This window comes from Rhinoraja longicauda, chromosome 23, assembly GCF_053455715.1.
Source record: "Rhinoraja longicauda isolate Sanriku21f chromosome 23, sRhiLon1.1, whole genome shotgun sequence".
In the NCBI taxonomy this organism is placed as follows: domain Eukaryota; kingdom Metazoa; phylum Chordata; class Chondrichthyes; order Rajiformes; family Arhynchobatidae; genus Rhinoraja; species Rhinoraja longicauda.
Window position 1 is genome coordinate 2,139,527 of NC_135975.1, and position 26,603 is coordinate 2,166,129.

The window sequence follows — 26,603 nt, forward strand, 5'->3', positions numbered from 1 at the left end:
TATATACAGCCGGAAACAGGCCTTTTCGGCCCACCAAGTCCGTGCCGCCCAGCGATCCCCGTACATTAACACTATCCTACACCCACTAGGGACAATTTTTTTAAAACATTTACCCAGCCAATTAACCTACATACCTACATACAACATTCTGTTGTATGTTGTAGATGTTCAAGTTTGCTAGCAGCAACTGTTGGAAAATAGGCGCTGGCTGACTGCAGATGTAGTGCACTGTTCAGTGTGGAAGGGTGTGAGGGGTTACGGGGAGAAGGCAGGAGAATGGGGTTGAGAGGGAGAGATAGTCCAGCCTTGATTGAATGGCGGAGTAGACTTGATGGGCCGAATGGCCTCGTTCTGCTCCTATCTCATGATTTTGTGATCTTTACCAGCTCTCCCGACCCGAAACACTGTTCGAGTATTCCCTCCACAGATGCTGCCTGACCCGTTGAGCACTTTGTGTCTAGTTCAAGATTCCAGCATCCTCCAGTTTCTGTGTGTCTCCAAGCTTTAGATTTGACTTGGTCACCAAGCTGACTTAGAACCTGTGAACATCCTCACCTATGTGCTTGCCACACATTGGGTGTTGACGAGATTTGCTTAAGTATTCCTTTTATTGGGGTAAATTAAGTAGCTTTTTAAAAAACCTTTGACTGCTAATGACGCTGAGCCCTTTGGTGTGGTCTCGTCAGGAGCAAATGATGCGCAAGAAGCAGGCGATGCACCTGGACGGCCGCTACGTCACCATGGTGGAGAACGCTTATTACTACTGTAACCCTCCCCCCGTCGAGAAAACCATCAGGAAGAAGCGGCCTCCCCTCCAAGAGTACGTCCGCAAACTCCTGTACAAGGACCTGTCCAAGGTCACCACGGAAAAGGTACGTTCATGGCTTGTTTATCAAATGAATCGTTCACTCTCCTTCACGCCCCCACATACGCACACGCCCACATGCACATATACAAGTGTGTATGCGTGTGTGTGTGTGTGTATGTGTGAGTATATACATATATATATATATATATATATATATATATATGTATGTATGTGTGTGTGTGTATATATATTTTTTTATATATACTCCTCAACTCACAATGGGGTTACGTTACGATAAACCCATCGCAAACCGAAAATATTATGTGTGTATGTGTGAGTATATACATATATATGTATATGTGTGTGTGTGTGGTATATGTGTGTGTGGCATATATGTGTGTCAGTCTGAAGAAGGGTCTCGACCCGAAACGTCACCCATTCCTTCTCTCCCGAGATGCTGCCTGACCTGCTGAGTTACTCCAGCATTTTGTGAATAAAAAAAATGTGTGTAAGTTAAGTATATATATAAAAATATATATATATACATATATATATGTATATATATATATGTATATATATATTTTTATATATACTCCTCAACTTACAATGGGGCTACGTTACGATAAACCCATCGCAAATCGAGAATATTCTATGTGGAACTGCATTTGATACACCTGATCACGTGGGTGGAAGCGAGCTGCGGGTCGCCACCATTGCCCAGCCTTTGCATCGTTGTAAAGTCTAAATATCGTTAGTCGGGGAGCATCTGCATATACATAGTGTGTGGACGTGTTCAGTTTAGTTTATTGTCATGTGTACCGATGAGATGAGACATGAACTCAAGAGCAATCAGTTAGATGATCATTTGAAGAAAATGGTACTGCTCTTCTGAAGGAGGTTTTTGCCAGAAGAATATTTCTGCTCGATCGACCTGGGTGCAAGCACCTGTGGTGCAGCGGGTGTAGCTGCTACCTCAAAGCACCAGGGGCCTGGGTTCCATCCTGACCTCGGGAGCTCTCTGCGTGAGGAGTCTGCATGTTCTTTGCACGTTGGACTGGAGTTCTGTGGACTGGAGGGTAGACAATGTAACCACATTTTTAAAGAAAAGAGGGAGAGAGAAAACGGGGAATTATAGACCCGCTTATAATTTGCCTTATATTCAGATTGCCTTACAGACAAATAGGTGCAGGAGTAGGCCATTCGGACCCTCGAGCCAGCAGGGTTGCCTTACATCAGGTGCTGGAGTTGATTGTTAAAGATGTTATAGCAGCGCATTTGGAAAGCTGTGACAGGATCGCTCCAAGTCAGCATGGATTTATGAAGGGGAAATCATGCTTGACTAATCTTCTGGAATTTTTTTGAGGATGTGACAAGTAGAATGGATAAGGGATAAGTAGATGTGATATATCTGGACTTTCAAAAAGCCTCTGACAAGGTCCCACACAAGAGATTTGTGTGCAAAATTAGAGCACACAATATTGGGGGTCGGGTATTGACATGGATAGAGAACTGGTTGGCAGACAGGAAGCAAAGAGTGGGAATTAATGGGTCCTTTTCAGAATGGCAGGCAATGACTAGTGGGGTGCCACAAGGCTCGGTGCTGGGACCCCAGTTGATTACAATATATATTAACGATTTAGGCGATGGAATTAAATGTGATACCTCCAAGTTTGCGGATGACACAAAGCTGGGTGGCAGTGTGAGCTGAGATGAGGATGCTATGAGGCTGCAGGGTGACTTGGATAGGTTGGGTGAGTGGGCAGATACATGGCAGATGCAGTATAATGTGGATAAATGTGAGGTTATCCACTTTGGTGGCAAGAACAGAAAGGCAGATTATTATCTGAATGGTGTCAGATTAGGAAAATGGGAAGTGCAACAAGACCTGGGTGTGCTTGTACATCAGTCACTAAAAGTAAGCATGCAGGTAAAGCAGGCAGTGAAGAAAGCTAATGGCATGTTGGCCTTCATTGCGAGAGGATTTGAGTTTAGGAGCAAAGAGGTCCTAGTGCAGTTGTACAGGGCCCTGGTGAGACCGCACCTGGAGTATTGTGTGCAGTTTTGGTCTTCTAATTTGAGGAAGGACATTATTGCTATTGAGGGAGTGCAGCGTAGGTTCACCAGGTTAATTCCAGGGATGGCGGGACTGACATGTGATGAAAGAATGGGTCGACTGGGCTTGTATTCACTGGAATTTAGAAGGATGAGAGGGGATCTTATAGAAACATACAAAATTCTTAAAGGTTTGGACAGGTTAGATACAGGAAAAATGATCCCGATGTTGGGGATTGTCCAGAACTAGGGGTCACAGTTTAAGAATGAGAAGTAGGCCATTTAGGACTGAGATGAGGAAACACTTTTTCACCCAGAGAGTTGTGAATCTGTGGAATTCTCTGCCACAGAAGGCAGTGGAGGTCAATTCACTGGATGTTTTCAAGAGAGAGTTAGATTTGGCTCTTGGGGCTAAAGAAATCAAGGGATATGGGGAGAAAGCAGGAAGGGGTACTCATTTTAGATGATCATCCATGATCATATTGAACAGTGTTGCTGACTTGAAGGGCCAAATGGCCTACCACTGTACCTGTTTTTCTATGTTCCCCCTGTGACCGCGTGGGTTCCCTCCGGGTGCTCCGGTTTCCTCCCACACTCCAAAGACGTGTGGCTTTGTAGGTTAATTGGCCCTCTATAAATTGCTCCTAGTGTGTAGGGAGCGTATGAGAAAGTGGGATAACACGGAACTAGTGTGGCTTGTTGGGCCTGAGGGCCCGTGTCCGTGTGTGCGACACAATGATTCTTCTCTTTCTATGCCGATGGTAATTAATGCAAATGAAGTGTGGAAAATAATTTTTATTTTATAAATACACCTAACGAAACTTTTACATTAAAGGTGTTGAGACAGATGAGAAAACTGGCATGGCACGATCCGGAGGTGAAGGAATATGTGATTAACTGCATGATCAACATCTGGAATGTAAAATACAACAGTATTCACTGTGTTGCAAACCTGCTGGCGGGACTGGTGCCGTACCAGGAAGATGTGGGAATACACGTTGTTGATGGAGTGCTGGAAGATATCCGTCTTGGAATGGAGGTGATCACATGCTGTCTAAATATTAAACAATGTCCTTCCCTAATACACACTGCTTTTCAGATCAGCACGGTGGCGCAGCGGCAGAGTTGCTGCCTCACAGCGCCAGAGACCCTCGTTCCATCCCGACTACGGGCGCTGTCTGCATGGAGCTTGTTTGTTCCCCCCGTGACCTGCGTGGGTTTTCTCCGAGATCTTTGGTTTCCTCCCACACTCCAAAGATGTACAGGTTTATAGGTTAATTGGCTTGGTATAAGTGTAAACATTGTCCCTAGTGTGTGCAGGGTAATGTTAATGTGCAGGGGATCGCTGGTCGGCGTGGACTTGGTGGGCCGAAGGGTCTGTTTCCGTGCTGTATCTCTAAACTAAACTAAAAACTGCTAATGTGTATTTGAATATTATTATGATAATGGCAGTGAAATGAGATCAAGTGTTTTCATTTCATCTTTTAGAGAATGCAAATGGTAATTTTCTCATTTTATACCCTTCTCTCTGTTTTCTTTTTTGATTTGGTTTAGAGATAGAGCGTGGAAACAGGCCCTTCGGCCTACTGTGTCCGTGCCGACCAGCGATCCCCGTACACTAGCACTATCCCACACACTCTAGGGACAATTTACAATTTTACCGAAGCCAATTAGTCTACAAACCTGCACGTCTTTGGAGTGTGGGAGGAAACCGGAGCACCCGGAGAAAACCCACGCAGGTCACTCCGTACAGACAGCACCTGTAGTCAGGATTGACGCCAGGTGTCTGGCACTGTGAGGCAGCAACTCTTATCAGCTGAAGAATTACTTTTGTTTGATTTAGTTTAGTTTATTATTGTCACAAGTACCGAGGTACAGTGAAAGGCTTTTGTTACGTGCTAACCAGGGCCACTGATACTGATAATTCACATTTGACAGCATGGTGGCACAGCGGTAGACTCACAGCGCCAGAGACCCGGGTTCCATCTTGATTACGGGTGTTGTTTGTACGTTCTCCCCGTGACCTGCATGGGTTTTCTCCATTATTTTTCGTCTCCTCCCCCCACGCTCCAAAGACATCCAGGTTTATAGGTTAATTGACATAGATAAAATTGTAAATTGTCCCTAGTGTGCGTAGATACCGATACTGCACGGGGATCGCTGGTCGGCGCGGACTCGATGGGCCGAAGGGGCTGTTTCTGCGATGTGTCTCTAAACTAAACTAAGATCTGCCCTTTAACATAATATCCAGCGGTGAGAGTGGAAGCGTGGGGTCTTTGGTTTTAGAAATGGATGCAATCTACTGATGGGATGCAGCCCTGTCAGGCAACACTTATGTGGCACACTGTGGTCATATTGTCAGTGTGCCCTTCATCTTCCTGGTGTTATTTAGTGTGCATAGCCATTTTGCATCCAACGAAAGAAGATTGTCCTCACTCTGAAAAGTTGCTGATGGGGTTTCAAAATGTGGGCAATAATTCGCAGAACACACATCACCTACAAATCCTCAGGTAGACGGAAAATGCTGGAGTAACTCAGCGGGTCAGGCAGCATCGCTGGAGAGATGGAATGGGCGACATTTCGGGTCGAGACCCTTCTTCAGACTGATGTCAGGGGAGGGGGCGGCACAAAGATAGGATGTAGTCGGAGACAGGAAGACTAGTGGGGGAACTGGGAAGGGGGAGGGGATAGAGAGGGGAAGCAGGGACTACCTGAAGTTAGAGAAGTCAATGTTCATACCGCTGGGGTGTAAACTAGGTGCGGTCCCTGCAATGTGCGCTGGGCCTCACTCTGACAGTGGAAGAGGCCTACACCTCACGTCTTTGGGGTATGGAACGAAACCGGTACGGTCACAGGGAACGTGCAAACTCCACGCGCAGACAGAATCCGAGGTTGGAGTCAGACCGGGGTCTCTGGCGCCGTGAGGCAGCGGGGAATTTCCACGGTGTTTTCGTATGAACCTGGCATCCGCCAACTTAAAACGAGACGGTCTTTCTTTTTCAGGTCAACCAGCCTAAATTCAACCAGAGGCGGATCAGCAGTGTGAAGTTCCTCGGAGAGCTGTACAACTACAGGATGGTGGAGTCCACCGTCATTTTCCGGATTCTGTATTCCTTCATCACGTTTGGGATAAGTGCGGACGGCAGCGCCACGCCGCTCGACCCACCCGAGCACCTCTTCCGCATCCGGCTGGTCTGCACCCTGCTGGACACCTGCGGCCAGTACTTCGACAGAGGCTCCAGCAAGCGAAAGCTTGACTGCTTCCTCGTGTACTTCCAGGTGACCTTCTATTGCGCCACTTTCACACCACATCAGTCAGTCAGTGTGCAACCCTGCTTAGTTCCACTCTTCGTATCCCGCCGTTATCACCTCTTCCACAGCCAACAATGGACCATTGTGGGCTCCACCCTTCCATAGGTCCTGTACTCGCTGGAGTTTAGAAGGATGAGGTGGTGGGAAACCTCATTGAAACTTACAGAATAGTGAGCGGCCTGGGTAGAGTGGATGTGGAGAGGATGTTTCCACTAGTGGGAGAGTCGAGGACCAGAGGGCACAGCCTCAGAATAATAGGACGTACCTTTAGAGGAAGGAGATGAGGAGGAATTTCTTTAGTCAGAGGGTGGTGAATCTGTGGAATTCATTGCCACAGACGGTTGTGGAGGCCAAGTCAATGGATATTTTTAAGGCAGAGATAGATCGGTTCTTGATTAGTATGGGTGTCGGGGGATATGGGGAGAAGGCAGGAGAATGAGAGGGAAAGATAGATCAGCCATGATTTAATGGGGGAGAGTAGACTTGATGGGCCAAATGGTCTGATTCTGCTCCTATCTCTTATGAACTTGAACTCTATCATCCGTGCTGGCTTTTATTTGTTCTTTTCATCCCTTTCATTCATTTGTTCTTTGTTCCTTTTCGTGCCTCTTGTTTCCCCCTCCCCTGACTCTCAGTCTGACGAAGGGTCTCAACCCGAAATGTCACCCATCCTTTTTCTCCAGAGATGCTGCCTGACCCTCTGAGTTACTCCAGCACTGTGTTTATCTTCAGTATTTTCAAAGGTTTGGCACAGATTGGCCGTAGTGTGTGTGTGTCAAAGTTTCCAATTTGGCATTCCAAGCTAATGAAAATCTGGAGTTACTCCAGCTTTTTGTGTCTATCTTTGGTTTAAACCAACATCTGCAGTTCCTTCCTAAACTAATTTGGGGATTGGAGAGTGAGCAGAGGGACCTAGGGGTGCAGGTACATGGTTTGTGTGGAGGGGGTGCAGGTACATAGTTTGTGTGGAGGGTTCCTTTGTATATTCAGCTACTACAAAGACATACAGGTATGTAGGTTAATTGGCTGGGTAAATGTAAAAATTGTCCCTAGTGTGTGTAGGATAGTGTTAGTGTGCGGGGATCGCTGGGCTGCGCGGACTCGGTGGGCCGAAGGGCCTGTTTCCGTGCTGTATCTCTAAATCTACAAAAATCTAAAATCTACTGCTGGATCTGATTTTGGATGAATAGTCGTGATTGTTTTCCTGTGATCGTTTACCCGCTGCAGCGTTACATCTGGTGGAAGAAGTGTCTGGACGTGTGGACGAAGGATCACCCTTTCCCCATCGACGTCGACTACATGATAAGTGATATCCTCGAGCTGTTGCGGCCAAAGGTGAAGTTCTGCGTCTCCCTTGAAGAGGCGGTCAAGCAAGTGCAGGAACTCGAACGCGAATTTCTGATCAAACTGGGTAAGCAAGCCACGGCCTGTATTCTGAGAGACACAAAAGGCTGGAGTAATTCAGCCGGTCAGGCAGCATCTCTGGAGAAAAGTAACAGGTGATGCTTCGGGTTGAGACCCTTCTTCAGACTGTGAGGTAGAGGAGAGGGAAACGAGAGATATAGAAGTCTGAAGAAGGGTCTCGACCCGAAATGTCCCCCATTCCTTCTCTCCAGAAATGCTGCCTGACCCGCTGAGTTACTCCAGCATTTTGTGTCCACCTTCGATTTAAACCAGCATCTGCAGTTCTTTCCTACAAATTTTGCCCGAGAGATATAGGTGGTTTTCCAATGTACCCCTGTAGCTTTTTACTGCTCTTCAACCAATTTGACTTTTAGCATTTTAAAGAAATCCCCAGAGTGCTGGAGTAACTCAGTGAGTCAGACGGCATCTCTGGTAGACCTTTGGTGAGCCTGTTTCTGCGCTGTATCTCTGAAGCCTAAAGGTGATGTTTTGGGTCGGGGCCCATCTGACAATCTGAGGGAAGGTCCCAACCTGAAGAGTAACTTGTCCATGTTCTCCAGGGATGCTGCCTGACCCGCTGAGTTACTCCAGCACTCTGTGAAACGTCACCTATCCATGTTCTCCAAGGATGCTGCCTGACCCGCTGAGTTACTCCAGCACTCTGTGGAACGTCACCTATCCATGTTCTCCAGAGATGCTGCCTGACCCGCTGAGTTACTCCAGCACTCTGTGGAACGTCACCTATCTATGTTCTCCAGAGATGCTGCCTGACCCACTGAGTTACTCCAGCACTCTGTGAAATGTCACCTATCCATGTTCTCCAGAGATGCTGCCTGACCCGCTGTAATGTACTGGATTACATAGTACATCCAGTACTATGTAAGTATTTTTTTGCAACACCTTTTGTTGCACAAAATGCAACACATTACATTTCTCTGTATTAAATTCCATCAACCATCTTCACTATCTACAATACCACCCACTTTTGTGTCAAGTTCCTTGCTTCTGGTATTTGGATGCTTTTTGGCAAGCGTTCTATATATAATCTTTCACGTCCATGTTGAGAGTTAATGCAGGGATTATGATGAATGAGCTGGCAGGGTGGTTGTTCGTCAATGCTAATTCGGGTCATTGTTAATGGAAACAAACTATTGAAAGAGCTCTTGTTCTTTATCTCATAGATTCAGTGAGGGTGGGGAAGGAATTTCACAAAGCTCTTTTATTACAATAGCTGGCAACCGCGCCCAAGCATGTGCCAGGACATTGTTGCATTTATGCAGTGAACGATATACAGTATGTTAAGTTCTCAGAAGATTTCTCTCTCAAATATTTCAGGTTTCTCGCAGAACACTAAAGAGCTGAAAATGTGCTCCCATCAATTGCCGCCTGTTTTTCGTTGCTTTTGAATTATTTAAAGAAAACAACTAAAACATCTGATGAAGGGTCTCGGCCTGAAACGTCACCCATTCCTTGTCTCCAGAGTTATACTTACCTGGGAGGGGAGAGTCAGTGGTCACGATGGCAGATCTCCCAGGACGAGGCTATCCCATTGCACTCTGTGTGTGCTGACGCTGCCTGCCATGACCCTAGATGCGGGCACTCGACTGCGACATTTGTGGTAGTGGGGTATCGCGTTCATGCTCATGGGCGGTCACGGTGGTGCAGCGGTAGAGTTGCTGCCTTACAGCGAATGCAGCGCCAGAGACCCGGGTTCCATCCTGACTGCCGGGGCTGTCTGTACGGAGCTTGTCCGTTCTCCCCGTGACCTGCGTGAGTTTTCTCCGAGATCTTCGGTTTCCTCCCACACTCCAAAGACGTGCAGGTTTGTAGGTTAATTGGCTTTGTGTCAATGTAAAAATTGTCCCTAGTGTGTGTAGGATGGTGTTAATGTGCGGGGATCGCTGGGCTGATAGGGCCTGTTTCCGCGTTGTATCTCTAAACTAAACTAAAGTTGCTGCCTGCCCCGCTGATTTACTCCAACATTTTGTGTCTATCTTCGGTTTAAACCAGCATTTGCAGTTCCTTCCTACACAGCTAAAACATCTATTTGCTTTAAACAAATATCTACTGGGTAAGTAGTAATTACCCAGTGCTCTTACATAAGATTAAAATAATTTTTATTCCAGGCATTTATGGATCGAGAAATCATGGTTTCGCTATCCAATTGGGATAGACTTTGATAACGACATTGATCATTTTCTGGCAAATGCATTAAAAAAAAATTATATCTTTCATCTTGGTCGTCTTTCAAAGGATACCACAAACAAAACTCAAACTAGGTCAGCAACTGTGAAGCTTGCACTCTGATCCCATAACCTTTCCTAATTTGTCAATTAGAGTAACATTGCAAGCAGTTACATTGCATGCATTCTCTAAATGCATTCAAGAGAGAGCTAGATAGAGCTCTTAAGGATAGCGGAGTATGGGGAGAAGGCAGGAACGGGGTACTGATTGAGAATGATCAGCCGTGATCAAATTGAATGGCGGTGCTGGCTCGAAGGGCCGAATGGCCTCCTCCTGCACCTATTGTCTATAGTAACGGTCAGATGGTTCAGATTAGCTTCTTGGAATAATTCCGATACTTCCCTATTCAAGGGTTAAGGGCAGAAGGCAGGAAAATGGGGTTGAGAAGGAAAGATAGATCAGCCACGATTGAATGGCACAGTAGACCTGATGGGCCGAATGGTCTAATTCTGCTCCTAGAACTCATGAACAGGGAAGAAAAGACACAAAGTGCTGGAGTAACTCAGTGGGTCAAGGAAGCGTCGGAATGAATAAATGCCAAAAGAAAACGTTGCAACTTTTCCCTGAATTTGGCGACTCTTTGCGTTCTTGTAAAGCAAAGTAAAGAATCTCACGGTGACATGCCACGTGGGATGATAAAGTATCACTCATTCATTCAGATGCATCCCTTTCTTTCTTTGCATAACACTTTGATTATAGTTGGAACAGGTTATTGTCATGTGTACCGAGGTACAGTGAAAAGCTTTTGTTGCATGCTTTCCAGTCAGCGAAAAGACAGTATATTATTACAATCGAGTCATTTACAGTGTACAGAAACGTAGAAGTATAGAAAATAGGTGCCCTTCGAGCAAGCACCACCAGTTAATATGATTATGGCTGATCAGCCAAAATCAGTACCCCGTTCCTGCTTTTTCCCTTGATTCCGTTGGCCGTAAGAACTAAATCTAACTCTTTCTTGAAAACATCCAGTGAATTGGCCTCCACTGCCTTCTGTGGCAGAGAATTCCACAGATTCACAACTCTCTGGGTGAAGAAGTTTTCCTCATCTCAGTCCTAAATGGCCGACCCCTTATTCTTAAACTGCGACTCCTGATTCTTAAACTGCGACCCCTGATTCTGGACTCCCCCAACATGGGGAACATTTTTCCTGCATCTAGCCTGCCCATTCCCTTCAGGATAGATACATGATTGCCAGATTCTGCTGGATGGGGTCCTGATCCAAAACATCACCTCTCCTTTCCCGCCACAGATGCTGCCTGACCTGCTGAGCTACTCCAGCACTTTGTGATTTGCTCAGGATTGCAGCGTCTACCGTTGCATGCGTCTCCTGTTACTGGCAATAGCGTTGGTGTGATTGGTCTGCTGTTCTTTCCTAGGGCTTGCTATCGATGGGAAAGATTCCAAGTCGGATAAGCTGGGTGATGGAGACGAGAACCAGGATGAGGATGAGGATGATGAGGAGGAGGAGGGTGGAGCAGAGACCGAGGAACAGTCTGGCAATGAAAGTGAAATGAACGAACACGAAGAAGAGGTAGGATCGCTGTGCGTCCAATCCCTGTCCAAAATGAATGGTTGCTTCCACTGATTCATGCTTTAGTTTAGTTTAGACTCTTGTCACGTGTGCCCGGGTACAGTGAAAAGCTATTTGTTGTGTGCTAGCCAGTCAGCGGAAAACTACACGATGCTTCCCAGCTTATGATGCTTCGACTTGCGATATTTCGACGTTGCGATATTTCAGCCACCCACCACGTGATCGCGTGTATTCAATGCATTTTGACGGACGATATTTTTTATTTTCGATGGGTTTCTCGGAACGTGACCGCATCATAAGTTGAGGAGCACCTGTACATGATTATTATCAAGCTGCCCACAGTGTACAGATACAGGATAAAGGGAGTAACGTTTAGTGCATGGTAAAGGGCCTGTCCCACTTTAGGCGACTGCCAGCGACTGTCAATGTCGTAGCAGATCGCCAAATTTTTCTTTTACCCGACGGCAATGCCGAGTCTGGTTGAGATTACAGCGTCTTCGGAAACATCGCGACATTCCCACACTGTCGATGCTTCTCCGGCGACCTAATTTTCGCTGAAATCACTGACAAGTCGGTTAGTACTTGAGAGTTTTGATGCCATGTCATCGACTTATTCTAAAACTTTGTTATCAGTCTCTTTGGTAGTTAATTCATTATGTAACCTAGTTACTCAGTTTGGTAGTCTGGAGTCTGAAGAAGGGTCTCAACCCAGAACGTCATCTATTCCTTTTCTCCAGAGATGCTGCCTGACCCGCTAAGTTACTGCAGCATTTTGTGTCTATAGAAACATAGAAAATAGGTGCAGGAGTAGGCCATTCGGCCCTTCGAGCCTGCACCGCCATTCAATATGATCATGGCTGATCATTCAACTCAGTATCCCGTACCTGCCTTCTCTCCATACCCCCTGGTATTTAAACCAGCATCTGCAGTTCTTTCCTACACAGTAGTTAAATCATTGAGTCACATTATTTCAAAATAGCATCACTGCTTACAGCAGCTAATTGAGATGAATTATTGCTTTACTAACAGTTTTTATAAGGAAACATGGAAACATAGAAAACAAGTGCAGGAGGAGGCCATTCGGCCCTTCGAGCCAGCACCGCCATTCAATGTGATCATGGCTGATCATCCAAAATCAGTACCCCGTTCCTGCCTTCTCCCCACATCCCTTGAAAAAAATCCCTTTTTCTCTTTTAGGATGCATCTGAGAATGAGGTAGAAGATGAAGAGGAGGAGGAAAACACAGACTACCTGACGGACTCCAATAAAGAAAATGAGACTGATGAGGATAACAACGTGAGTGTGAGCGGGTGGACAGTCTGGAATACTTGCCCCTTCTTCACAGTGAGGTTGCACCACGATCACAGATGTATTTCCTAAAAAGAATCAAAGACACTGTGCCTTTACTCTATCTAATCCTCTCATGATCTTATACATTGAGACATCGTGGAAGTTGATAAAATCACAGCAGCTGATTCTATAGGATTACAGAAGCCCATCCGTTTGCCTGATATTCCACTCAAATTATGTATATTTCTTTTATAGCAACATTTAAAAGACATTTGTACATTTGCATGGATGGGAGAGGTGTAGAGGGGTATGAGCCAAACGTGGGCAAGTGGGACTAGTAGAGATGGGGCATGTTGGTTGACGTGGGCATGTTGGGCCGAAGGGCCTGTTTCCCTGCTGTCTGACTCCATGACTCTTTCTTAGTCATTAGTCTTTCTTCAGTCTAATTTAGCTGTGAGAAATGGCAGATGAGGTTTAACTATCGATTTTTAAATACAGAATGTTTTGCGAATGTTAAATCGTGGATTAAAATCGTCGAAAGTAACAACACGATGTCACTTACCCCTTCACTCTATGCTCTCAACTCTATCCCTTTTTATTGAAAAGTATGGATTTATGGTAATTTCTTCACTTGGTTTCCAACATGTTTTCACAGAGAGTAGGATTATTAAAAACGTATGTATTTGTTGTTGGGTGACAAAGTACTCCTTGTTATTTGTGTGATCCAGGAGGTAATGATCAAAGGCGGAGGACTGAAGCACCTTCCTTGTGCAGAAGATGAAGAATTCATCCAGGCATTGGATAAAATGATGCTGGAGAATCTGCAGGTACCCCAAGATATTATTATGTTTAGCGATACAGCATGGAAACGGGCTCTTCGGCCCACCGAGTCCACGCCGACCATCGATCACCCGTTCACGCAAGTCAGGAACATAGAAAGTAGGTGCAGGAGGAGGCCATTCGGCCATTCGAGCCAGCACCGCCATTCATTGTGATCGTGGCTGATCGTCCCCAATCAATACCTCGTGCCTGCCTTCTCCCCATATCCTTTGATTCCACTAGCCCCTAGAGCTCTATCTAACTCTCTCTTAAATCCATCCAGTGACTTGGCCTCCACTGCCCTCTGTGGCAGAGAATTCCACAAATTCACAACTCTCTGGGTGAAAAAGTTTTTTCTCACCTCAGTTTTAAATGGCCTCCCCTTTATTCTAAGACTGTGGCCCCTGGTTCTGGACTCACCCAACATTGGGAACATTTTTCCTGCATCTAGCTTGTCCAGTCCTTTTATAATTTGATACGTTTTCATAAGTTCTATCTTATCCCACTTTCTCATCCACTCCCTACCCGCCTGGGGCAATTTTACAGAAGGCCAATGAACCTGCAGACCCACACGTCTTTGGGATGTGGAAGGAAAAGTGTAATTTTGAAGGGCTGATCATTTAAGGAGATCCATCGCTCGCTCCTCGGACCTTAATAATTTGATGAATGCAAGGGTCAGGGAATCAAGAACCAGAGAACGTAGGTGACAGGGGAAAGATTTAATAGGAACCTGAGGGGCAGCTTTTTCACACAGAGGGTGGTGGGTGTATGGAACGAGCTGTCAGAGGAGACGTTGAGGTCCAGTAACAATCCCAAGGCATTTGCACAGGCACATGGAAGATTCAGGAAATAGGTTAAATGTGGGCAAATAGGACCAGGCATTTTGTTCGACGTGGGTAAGTTAGACCGAAAGTCAAAAGGAATAGGAGTAAAATCAGGCTATTCGGCCCATCAAGTCTACCCCGCCATTCAATCGTGGCTGATCTATCTCTCTCCCTCCTCACCCCATTCTCCTGCCTTCACCCCATAACCTCTGACACCTGTACTGATCAATAATCTATCTCTGCCCTAAAAATATCCACTGACTTGGCCTCCACAACCTTCTGTGGCAAAGAATCCCACAGACTCGCCACCGAAGGGCCTGTTTCTGTGCGGCACAACTCGTTATCTATGACTTGAGCAATTGTTTTTAAAGAAATTCAAATTAAATTTAACAGGCAAGGGGTGTTGTCTAAAATCACCACAGCCTGCCAGCTTGTGGGGTAATTATGTCAAGAGTGCAGTGTACAGTAATTGGCAGGTTAAAGCCACATTTGCCTTGCCAAGTGAGTAAGTCTGTGTTTTATGTAGCCGGTGTTTTGTTTATGTTACAACCTCCAGGTCCAATTCTGCTATTTTTAGCAACGTTCCAAAACGTGAGCGGGATTCTGAATGGACGCTCTGATAACTTGATCTTTAACATTTTTTATGTTTTCCCGCATCGTTGTAAAATTGTAAGAGAACCTGAAATTAGAAATACTTTCTTTTTTTTTCTCTATGTTTAACTCCAGACCTTGGAAGGAAATAAATGTCACTTTTGGTTTAGATCAGTTTAAAGATTCCGTTTAGTTTACAGCGCAAAATAACAGGCCCTTCGGCCCACCCAGTCCACGCCGATCATTGATCCCCGTTCATTATCATCATCCATAAACGAGGGACAATTTACAATTTTTACCAAAGCCAATTAAAGTACAAACCCGTAGATCTTATCGAAACGTATAAGATTATTAAGGGGTTGGACACGTTAGAGGCAGGAAACATGTTCCCAATGTTGGGGGAGTCCAGAACAAGGGGCCACAGTTTAAGAATAAGGGGTAGGCCATTTAAAATGGAGACGAGGAAAACCTTTTTCAGTCAGAGAGTTGTGAATCTGTGGAATTCTCTGCCTCAGAAGGCAATGGAGGCCAATTCTCTGAATGCATTCAAGAGAGAGCTAGATAGAGCTCTTAAGGATAGCGGAGTCAGGGGGTATGGGGAGAAGGCAGGAACGGGGTACTGATTGAGAATGATCAGCCATGATCACATTGAATGGCGGTGCTCGCTCGAAAGGGCCGAATGGCCTCCTCCTGCACCTATTGTCTATTGTCTTTGGAGTGTGGGAGGAAACCCGGGCACCCGGAAAAACCCCACAGAGAGCACGTCAGGGTGGAACCCGGGTCTGTGGCGCTGTGAGGCAGCAGCTCTACACTCCAAAGACGCGCAGGTTTGCAAGTTAATTGGCTTCAGTGAAAATTGTAAATTGTGTAGGATCAAGCTAGTGTGCGGGGTGATCACTGGTCGTTGTGGACTCTGTGGGCCGCAGGGCCTGTTTGCACGCTGTGTCTCTAAAGTCAATGACCTTATTAAGGATCGCATCAGTGGACTCTTACCTATGACTAAGAATTATGACTCTGGCTTGAACCATATCTATACTGCGAGTGGAATGTCTAGTCTCATTTGAATGAGCCGACTTTATCTGCAAGTAGTCACAGATTAGATGTTGAAGTGCCAATATAACATACACAATTAATGCTGATATGCCTGGTGGGTATATGGAGCAAGCTGCCAGAGGAGCTATTTGAAGCAGGTACTATAATAAGTTAGGAAAGGGTATAACAGGTATAACAGAGCTTTATTTGTTGTTCGGTACCGAAGTACCGAACGAAACTACATAGCAGTCATAGAAAAAAAAAAGAACACAAGACACATAACCCCAACACAAACATCCATCATAGTGACTCCAAACACCCCCTCACTGTGATGGAGGCAACAAAACTTCCACTCTCTTCCCCACGCCCACGGACAGACAGCTCGTCCCCGACCGACCCGCACAGTCCCCGCACCGGGCGCTGAAACGTCTCGCGGCCGAACCGGGCGATGAAAGGCCCGCGACCAAGCCTTGCGCAGCTAAGTCCCGTGGTCGAGCCGCACCGGGCGATGTCAAGTCCGCAGCCGAGCCGCACCAGCGATGAAAAGCCCCGCAGCCGAGCTGCACCACGATGAAAAGCCCCGCAGCCGAGCTGCACCGGGCGATGTTAAGCCCCGCAGCCGAGCTGCACCGGGCGATGTTAAGCCCCGCAGCCGAGCTGCACCGGGCACTGTTAAGTCCAGCGACCAAGCCGCACCGGGATGTAAAGTCCAGCGGCCAAGCCGCACCGGGATGTAAAGTCCAGCGGCCAAGCCGCACCGGGATGTAAAGTCCAGCGGCCAAGCCGCACCGGGTGATGTAAAGTCCAGCGGCCGAGCCGCACCGGGCGATGTTAGGCCCCGCAGCCGAGCCGCACCCCGCGCCGTGAGGAAGAGAAAAGTTCCCCCCCCACACACCCACCCACCCACACCACCACCCCCTCCCACACCACCACCCCCTCCCACACCACCACCCCCTCCCACACATACACAACCAAAAAAAATATATAAAAACCATTCCAACACCGACACACAACAAAAAAAGGGAAAAAAAAAAAGACGGACAGACTGCTAGTCAGCCGCTGCCGTTAGGCGCCGCCACAGCGAGATCTGGGTGTCCTAGTGCATCAGTCACTGAAAGGAAGCATGCAGGTACAGCAGGCAGTGAAGAAAGCCAATGGAATGTTGGCCTTCATAACAAGAGGAGTTGAGTATAGGAGCAAAGAGGTCCTTCTGCAGTTGTACAGGGCCCTAGTGAGACCGCACCTGGAGTACTGTGTGCAGTTTTAGTCTCCAAATTTGAGGAAGGATATTCTTGCTATTGAGGGCGTGCAGCGTAGGTTTACTAGGTTAATTCCCGAAATGGCGGGACTATCATATCATATATATACAGCCGGAAACAGGCCTTTTCGGCCCTCCAAGTCCGTGCCGCCCAGCGATCCCCGTACATTAACACTATCCTACACCCACTAGGGACAATTTTTACATTTACCCAGCCAATTAACCTACATACCTGTCATATGTTGAAAGACTGGAGCGACTAGGCTTGTATACACTGGAATTTAGAAGGATGAGAGGGGATCTTATCGAAACGTATAAGATTATTAAGGGGTTGGACACTTTAGAGGCAGAAAACATGTTCCCAATGTTGGGGGAGTCCAGAACAAGGGGCCACAGTTTGAGAATAAGGGGTAGGCCATTTAGAGAGGAGATGAGGAAAAACTTTTTCAGTCAGAGAGTTGTGAATCTGTGGAATTCTCTGCCTCAGAAGGCAGTGGAGGCCAATTCTCTGAATGCATTCAAGAGGGAGCTAGATAGAGCTCTTAAGGATAGCGGAGTCAGGGGGTATGGGGAGAAGGCAGGAACGGGGTACTGATTGAGAATGATCAGCCATGATCACATTGAATTGCGGTGCTGGCTCGAAGGGCCGAATGGCCTACTCCTGCACCTTTTGTCTAATATCTAAAAGACATTTGGACTGGTACGTGGCTAGTGAGCGTTTAGAGGGGCAAACGTGGGCGTGGGCGTGGGACTAGTGTAGATGGGGCATGTTGATCGTCATGGACAAGAGAAGAGACAAAGTGCTGGAGTAGCATAATTTCACAGGAGAACATAGTTTGGACGAGGGAATTGAATGCAACATCTCTAAGTTTGCGGATGACACGAAGCTGGGTGGCAGTGTTAGCTGTGAGGAGGATGCTAGGAGGCTGCAGAGTGACTTGGATAGATTAGGCGAGTGGGCAAATGCATGGCAGATGCAATATAATGTGGATAAATGTATCCACTTTGGCGGCACGAACAGGAAAGCAGAGTATTACCTGAATGGTGACCGATTGGGAGAAGGGGAGATGCAACGTGACCTGGGTGTCATGGTGCACCAGTCATTGAAAGCAAGCATGCAGGTGCAGCAGGCAGTGAAGAAAGCGAATGGTATGTTGGCATTCATAGCAAGAGGATTTGAGTTTAGGAGCAGGGAGGTTCTGCTGCAGTTGTACAGGGCCTTGGTGAGACCGCACCTGGAGTATTGTGTGCAGTTTTGGTCTCCTAACCTGAGGAAAGACGTTCTTGCCTTAGAGGGAGTACAGAGAAGGTTCACCAGATTGATCCCTGGGATGGCGGGACTTACATATGAGGAAAGACTGGATAGACTGGGCTTGTACTCGCTGGAATTTAGAAGACTGAGGGGGGATCTTATAGAAACATATAAAATTCTTAAGGGGTTGTAGAGGCTAGATGCGGGAAGATTGTTCCCGATGTTGGGGGAGTCCAGAACCAGGGGTCACAGCTTAAGGATAAGGGGGAAGTCTTTTAGGACCGAGATGAGAAAACATTTCTTCACACAGAGAGTGGTGAGTCTGTGGAATTCTCTGCCACAGAAGGTAGTTGAGGCCAGTTCATTGGCTATATTTAAGAGGGAGTTAGATGTGGCCCTTTTTGCTAAAGGGATCAGGGGGTATGGAGAGAAGGCAGGTACAGGCTACTGAGCTGAATGATCAGCCATGATCATATTGAATGGCGGTGCAGGCTCGAAGGGCCGAATGGCCTACTCCTGCACCTATTTTCTATGTTTCTATGTGATGTTTCCAAGCAGGACCCCTTCTTCTGAAGAAGCGTCCCTGTGTTGAAACGTCACCTATCCATGTTCTCCAGAGATGCTGCCTGACCTGCTGAGTTACTCCAGCACTCTGTGAAACGTCACCTATCCATGTTCTCCAGAGATGCTGCCTGACCTGCTGAGTTACTCCAGCACTCTGTGAAACGTCACCTATCCATGTTCTCCAGAGATGCTGCCTGACCCGCTGAATTACTCCAGCACTTAGTGTCTTATTTTGTAAGCCAACAGTTCATTGTTTTGGCAGGGGCAAGTTGGGCTGAAGGGCCTGTTTTCGTGCTGTGTGACTCTGATAGCTTTATCCCACTGCTATCTGTTACCTTGGCAAAAAAAAAAGAAGCTGCAAATTGAAGGTGAAGTTTAAGAACAAATTGCACTGAAATGATTTTTCCATTTTCATACAGCAGCGAACTGGCGAGTCGGTGAAGGTGCACCAGTTGGACGTGGCTATTCCACTCCAGCTGAAAAGCCAGCTGAAGAAGGGACCCCCGCCACAGGGAGGCGGTGAAGGGGACTCTGAAAATTCGGAAACTATGCAGTTTGTCATGCTCACCAGGAGAGGCAACAAACAACAGGTACTGTCCTCATCTATAACGCTCCTCCTGTAGCACGGTTGGGCGTGGTATTACCTTGCACACTGAACTGAACCAGTTTTGGTGTATGGGGAAAACTGCAGGTGCTGGTCTAAACCGAAGGTAGACACAAAATGCTGGAGTAACTCAGCGGGTCAGGCAGCATCTCGGGAGAGAAGGAATGGGTGACATTTTGGGTCGAGACCTTCGGGTCACCCATTCCTTCTCTCCCGAGATGCTGCCTGTCCCGCTGAGTTACAGCAGCATTTTGTGTTTACCTTCAGTTTTGGTGTTTCACTGTCCTATTTAATCCCAAGGTCCACAATGACCTTATTTTAGTTTCCGGCATCTGAGTTCTTCACTTCCCCTACAATGGGGTTAAGGACGTCTTGACGTCACTTCACCTGTCCTTCACCTGTCCTTTACCTGTCCAACCTGAAGTATCCTGTAGGAAAAAAACTGCAGATGCTGGTTTAGATCGAAGGTAGACACAAAATGCTAGAGTAACTCAGCGGGTCAGGCATCATCTCGGGAGAGAAGGAATGGGTAACGTTTCAGGTCTGAAGAAGGGTCTCGACCCGAAACGCCACCCATTCCTTCTCTCCCAAGATGCTGCCTGACCCGCTGAGTTACTCCAGCATTTTGTGTCTACCTGTTAGTACAGTGTCAAAGTTTAAATTAATTTTATAGATTAGTCTTTGCTACATTATTCACAATATTCTATCTCTATATTGATTGAATGACCCAGCTTGACAAACAGGCCCTTCGGCCCACCTAGTCCATGCCGACCATCCATCACTTGTTCAGACTAGTTCTATGTTATCCCACTTTCTCATCCACTCACTACACACCAAGGGCAATTTACAGAGGGCCAATTAACCTACAAACCTGCAAGTCTTTGGAGTGTGGGAGGAAACCGGAGCACCCGGAGAAAACCCACGTGGTTGTGGGGAGAACGTACAAACTGAACAGACAGCGCCCGAAGTCAGGATTGAACCTGGGTCTCTGGCGCTGTGAGGCAGCAACTCTACTGCTGCGCCACCATGCCGCTGATTCAATACATCATTTTAAAGACTTCAAAATAAATTGTGGTGAAGTTCTAGTTCCTGACCTTAATTGTTTAAAACTGTTTAAATGTAAAAGAAAGCATTTGACTGGCCTGATCAAAGGCTGACTAGTTACAGGATGGTGATGCATATAGTAGTGATGCAGTGTTTACTGGTTAAAAATGAGCATGTATCTACAATGCACAAGATGTCCACTCTCGTAGTAGCAGGTCTGATTTACGGGGACTCCATTTTATGATTAGCTGCAGAATGGGCTGAGGAATGGCTAATGGATTTAACGTCGATAAGTGCAAGGTAATGCATTTTGTGATGTCAAAGCATGGCTGAGCCTTTACAATGAATGACAAGGCCCTGAGGGGTTTTGTAGAGCAGAGGGATCTATGAGTGCAGGTACATCATTCCCTGAAAGTGGTGTCACAGGTACATACGATGGTCAATTATGCTTTCGGGACATTGACCTTTACCAATCAGGGTATTGAGTATACAATGGGACCCCACCACTGGCCATATCTTTCCATCCCCTCCCCTCTCTGCGTTCCGCAGAGACCGTTCCCTCCGTAACTCCCTGGTCCCTTCCTACCCAAACCACCCCAACCCCGGGCACTTTCCCTTGCAACCGCACGAGATGCAACACCTGTCCCTTTACCTCCCCCCTCAACTCCATCAAAGGACCCAAACAGTCTTTCCAGGTGAGACAGAGGTTCACCTGCACCTCCTCCAACCTCATCTATTGCATCCGCTGCTCTAGATGTCAACTTATTTATATCGGCGAAACCAAGCACAGGCTCGGCGATCGCTTCGCTGAACACCTGCGCTCGGTCCGCATTAACAAAACTGATCTCCCGGTGGCCCAGCACTTTAACTCCCCCTCCCATTCCCAGTCTGACCTCTCTGTCATGGGCCTCCTCCAGTGCCATAGTGAGGCCCGCCGGAAATTGGAGGAGCAGCACCTCATATTTCGCCTGGGCAGTTTGCAGCCCGGTGGTATGAACGTCGACTTCTCCAACTTCAGATAGCTCCTCTGTCCCTCCCTTCCCCTCCTCCTTCCCAAATCTCCCTCTATCTTCCTGTCTCCACCTATATCCTTCCTTTGTCCCACCCCCGACATCAGTCTGAAGAAGGGTCTCGACCCGAAACGTCACCCATTCCTTCTCTCCCGAGATGCTGCCTGACCTGCTGAGTTACTCCAGCTTTTTGTGAATAAATCAATATTGAGTATAGAAGTTGGAATGTTATGTCACAGTTGTACAAGATGTTGGTGAGTCCCATTTGGAGTATTGTGTTCAGTTTGGGTCAACTTGCTATAAGAAGGATGTTAAGCTGGAAAGGGTGCAGAGAAGATTTACGAAGATGTTGCCAGTACTCAAGAGCCTTAGCTGCAGGGAGAGGCTGAGCAGGCTAGCTAGGACTTTATTCTTTGGAGCGCAGGAGGATGACGGGTGTATAAAAACATGAGGGGAATATAGATAAGGTGAATGTATCACAAAATGCTGGAGTAACTCAGCACGTCAGGCAGCTTCTCTGGAGCGAAGGAATGGGTGACCTTCTTCAGACTGATGTCAGGGGGGCGGGACAAAGGAAGGATATAGGGGGAGACAGGAAGATAGAGGGAGATCTGGGAGGGGGGAGGGAGGGGAAGGGATGAGAGGGACAGAGAAACTATCTAAAGTTAGAGAAGTCAATGTTCATACCTTTGGGCTGCAAGCCGCCCAAGTGAAATATGAGGTACTGTTCCTCCAATTTGCAGTGGGCCTCATTCTGAATGTATAGTGTTTTACCCAGAGTAGGGGAATCAGGAAACAGGACATAGGTTTAAGATGAGAGAGGAAAGATTAAATAGGAACCAGCGGGGCAACTGTTTCACACAAAGAGTGGTGGGTGTATGGAACGAGCTGCCAGAGGAGGTAGTTGAGGAAGGTACTGTAGCAGCATTTCTAGGATTAGAGGCCAGGCATGGACAGATGGCACTAATAGAGATGGGGCATCTTGGTGGCCATGGGCGAGTTGGGCTGAAGGCCCCGTTTGTTTCCCTGCTGCATGACTCTTAACTGAAGGTAGGTAAGTAGATGGATCTCCAAAAGATGCTTCCAACCTTTTGCACATCCATTCTGAACATTTACCAAACTAGTTGTGGGTGGTTGTGGGACAGTTTTTTTTGTTTTCAAGCTTATTAACGCTGAATTTTAACAAAATGATTCAATTAGGCTTCTGAGTCTGAGCAATGAAGCTGCACTTTGTTCTGTAGGTGTTTCTGCTGTTTTCTAAAAGGGTGCGTTCTCCTGGCACCTAGGAGTAAATTCCTTTTTAAATACAGATTTTTCTGGTTTGACAGATTCCAAAGTTTTGAGGCCACTGACTACTTATAAATGATGTTTTAACGAGACAAAAAAACAAGGGTTCTTTTGTCAGCCATGGAGAAAGCTCTATAGAAGGCACTTCTGCTCATAGTTGACTACAGGAAGGTTAGGGCTGGGCAAAAGCTGTTTCTCCGGTTTCACTGTGGAAACTTAAATAGAAAATAGCACTTGACAGTGCAATGTGCGGACTGTTTGTCTTGTACAGTTTTCAAGCTATCATCTCGGTGTTAAACCATTTTGAGACCTTTGGCTCTCTAAAGCAAATTTTCCAAGGCACATTATCAAAGTCGATGCCTGGCCATTTATAGGGGGGTTGAGTTCAGTGTAGTTTACTGTCACGGGTACCGAGGTACAGTGAAAAGCTTTTGTCGCGTGCTAGCCAGTCAGCGGAAAGACAACACACGATCACAATTGAGCCCTTTACACTGTACAGATACATGATAAGGGACTAACATTTAGTGCAAGGTAAAGCCAGTAATGTCCGATCTAAGATAGTCCGAGGGTCGCCAAAGAGGTATTAGGGTAGGTGAACAAAACTTGAAAAAAATTGAAAAGAGAAGTTTCAAACTCAAAGAAAGATGGAAAATTTTAGGGGTGGAGGGAGGGGAATGGAGAAATCATGAACTGATGGTCGGACAGATGAGGGACTTTAGCTGGTAAAGGTTTTATTAATGATTAGGGGGCAGCATTAGTGGCGCAGTGGGTAGGCCAGCTGCCTCACAGCGCCAGAGACACAGTTTCCATCCTGAGCTCGGTGCCACCCTGTGTGTGGACGTTTCAGCGCCCGGTGCGACTCGGCCGCGGGGACTCCCATCCCCTTGCGGGGACTGTGCGGGTCGGTCGGGGACGAGCTGTCTGTCCGTGGGCATGGGGAAGAGAGTGGAAGTTTTGTTGCCTCCATCACAGTGAGGGGGTGTTTGGAGTCACTGTGATGGACGTTTGTGTTGGGGTCATGTGTCTTGTGTTCTTTTTTTTGTGTGACTGCTATGTAGTTTCGTTCGGTACCTTGGTACCGAATGACAAATAAAGCTCTGTTGAACTGTTGTTGAATTTGCACGTTCTCCCTGTGACCACATGGGTTTCCTCCGGGTGCTCCGGTTTCCTCCCACATCACAAAGACGTGCGTGTTTGTAGGTTGATTAGCCCTCTGTATATTGCCCCTTGTGTGAACGGGTGATCGATGGTCGGTGTGGACTGGGTGGGCCAAAGGGCCTGCTCCCTGCTGCACCTCTAAAGGCTGCGAAATCTATATTGGGAGATGAGTGACGGGCCGGATTAGGCAAGGCACCTTTTCCAGCTGAACCAGGCAATGTGGGGAAGCTGGTGCTGTATCTTCAATTGATATTGCCGGGAAGTAGCATGCATGACAAGGCCCCAGGCTAGATCGGGGAAGGCAAAAAAATATATAATGGTGAGGCAAAGCAGGGAAGGCAGTAGCAATGATTTTCTGTGTAAGAAGGAACTGTAGATACTAGTTTAACCTGAAGATAGACACAAAATGCTGGAGTAACTCTGCGGGTCAGGCAGAACTAGAGAAGCGGTAGAGTTGCTGCCTCACAGCGAATGCAGCGCCAGAGATTCAGGTTCGATCCTGACTACGAGTGCCATCTGTACGGAGTTTGTACATTCTCCCCGTGACCTGCGTGGGTTTTCTCCGATATCTTCGGTTTCCTCCCACACTCCAAATACATACAGGTATATAGGTTAATTGGCTGGGCAAATGTAAAAATTGTCCCTAGTGGGTGTAGGATAGTGTTAGTGTGCGGGGATCGCTGGGCGGCGCGGACCCGGTGGGCCGAAGGGCCTGTTTCTGCGCTGTATCTCTAAATCTAAAAAAGAAACTAAAACACAGCTACCGATGGCCTGTTTCCTTTATCATCGTTCCTTTTTTGCATATCTATCATTCATGTGTTCTATATCTCTCTACATCATCGTCTATGTCTCTCGTTTCCCTTTCCCCTGACTCTCAGTCTGACGAAAGGTCTCGACCCGAAACACCACCTATTCATTTTATCCAGCGCTGATTTCCTGGCAGCATTGTTGAGGTATGACTCAAACCAATCGAAAATAGAATAAAAATTCCTGTTTTGAGACGCTGTGATTACAGAGTCCCAATTCTGACACGCCCTTCTTGCATTGTGTTATGGCAGCGTATCTCCACTCATCGAAGGCTTGGTTCTACTTTAACATACCTGCTGCAGCTTTATTCCTCTTGCCAATCTGCCAATAGTGGACCTACAAGATAAGCGTTTTTTCACACATTAAAGGAATTTATATAACTGTACCTTGCCTCGAGTGACAAGCAGTCGTATCTTTACAAAGTCATGAGGGTGATTGTGGATCTCGGATCATGTTTGCCATTCAATAAAGTGGCTGTTCTCTAGCCAGCCAGAGAGGAAATTGCTGGATAATTTCCTGCTTTTACTTGCACCATTTATACTCCTCTTCATAGCAATTTAGTTTAATTTAGAGATGCAGTGTGGAAACAGGCCCACCGAGTCCGCACCGATCAGCGATCCCCGCACACTAACACTATCCTACACACACTGGAGACAATTTTACATTTTACATTTATACCAAGCCAATTAATCTACAAACCTGCACGTCTTTGGAGTGTGGGAGGAAACCGAAGATCTCGGAGAAAACCCACGCAGATCACGGGGAGAACGTACAAACTCCGCACAGACAGCACCCGTAATCAGGATTGAACCCGGGTCTCCGGCGCTGTGACTACCGCTGAGCCACCGCGCTGCCCCTCTTTCTCAATTTTCTCAAGAAATTGACCATTTTGTTTGCTGGGAGGGAGCATTTTTTTTCTTTCATCTTTTCTTTAAATGCACTGTGTTCCAAGCACTTTGACTTTTGATTAATCTGATTAGATTCATCTGAAGTACATTTATGGCTGGATGCATGTTTCTGCTGAATTGTCTGGTGCTTTGCCAAGCTGTTTCACTTCATAAAGCATCAGTGATTATGAAGCTAACGAGATGTGATCACTCATGGCAACTTGTCTGTACAGAATGCAAGATATTCAACCTCTGACATGCCTCAGGGTTACGGAGATTTCTAACAATGCTCCCATATTTTAACCTTCTGCGTTTAAATACACTAATGTCCCTCTACTCTAGTTTGTCAGAAAAAACTGCAGATGCCGGTTTAAATCCAAGGTAGACACAAGATGCTGGAATAACTCAGCGGGTCAGGCAGCATCTCGGGAGAGAAGGAATGGGTGACGTTTCAGGTTGAGACCCTTCTTCAGACAACCATCACCCATTCCTTCTCTCCAGAGATGCTGCCTGTCCGGCTGAGTTACTCCAGCTTTTTGTGTCTGTCTTCGGTTTAAACCAACGTCTGCAGTTCCTTCTTACACATTTCATCTGAAGAACATGGATAGGTGACGTTTCACAGAGAGCTGGAGTAACTCAGTGGTTCAGGCAGCATCTCTGGAGAACATGGATAGGTGACGTTTCACAGAGTGCTGGAGTAACTCAGCAGGTCAGGCAGCATCTCTGGAGAACATGGATAGGTGACGTTTCACAGAGTGCTGGATTAACTCAGCAGGTCAGGCAGCATCTGTGGAGAACATGGATAGGTGACGTTTTGGGTTGGGT

The 26,603-nt window shown here is 46.8% G+C and overlaps 1 protein-coding gene and 1 non-coding gene across 5 annotated transcripts in view; both read left to right on the forward strand.

The window, feature by feature from the left end:
• upf2 (UPF2 regulator of nonsense mediated mRNA decay) overlaps positions 1-26,603 on the forward strand; it is a 73,077-nt gene that overhangs the window by 33,934 nt on the left and 12,540 nt on the right. For all 4 annotated transcript variants that reach the window (XM_078419472.1, XM_078419469.1, XM_078419470.1 and 1 more), the window contains exons 14-21: positions 687-872; positions 3,696-3,899; positions 5,864-6,139; positions 7,400-7,583; positions 11,197-11,351; positions 12,549-12,647; positions 13,370-13,468; positions 19,401-19,571. In XM_078419472.1, the coding sequence (XP_078275598.1) occupies positions 687-872; positions 3,696-3,899; positions 5,864-6,139; positions 7,400-7,583; positions 11,197-11,351; positions 12,549-12,647; positions 13,370-13,468; positions 19,401-19,571 (1,374 nt within the window). The remainder of the gene's footprint in view (positions 1-686; positions 873-3,695; positions 3,900-5,863; positions 6,140-7,399; positions 7,584-11,196; positions 11,352-12,548; positions 12,648-13,369; positions 13,469-19,400; positions 19,572-26,603) is intronic.
• On the forward strand, positions 9,061-9,221 carry LOC144605148 (U1 spliceosomal RNA). Its single transcript, XR_013548823.1, has one exon. It is a non-coding gene; the product is annotated as a U1 spliceosomal RNA (small nuclear RNA).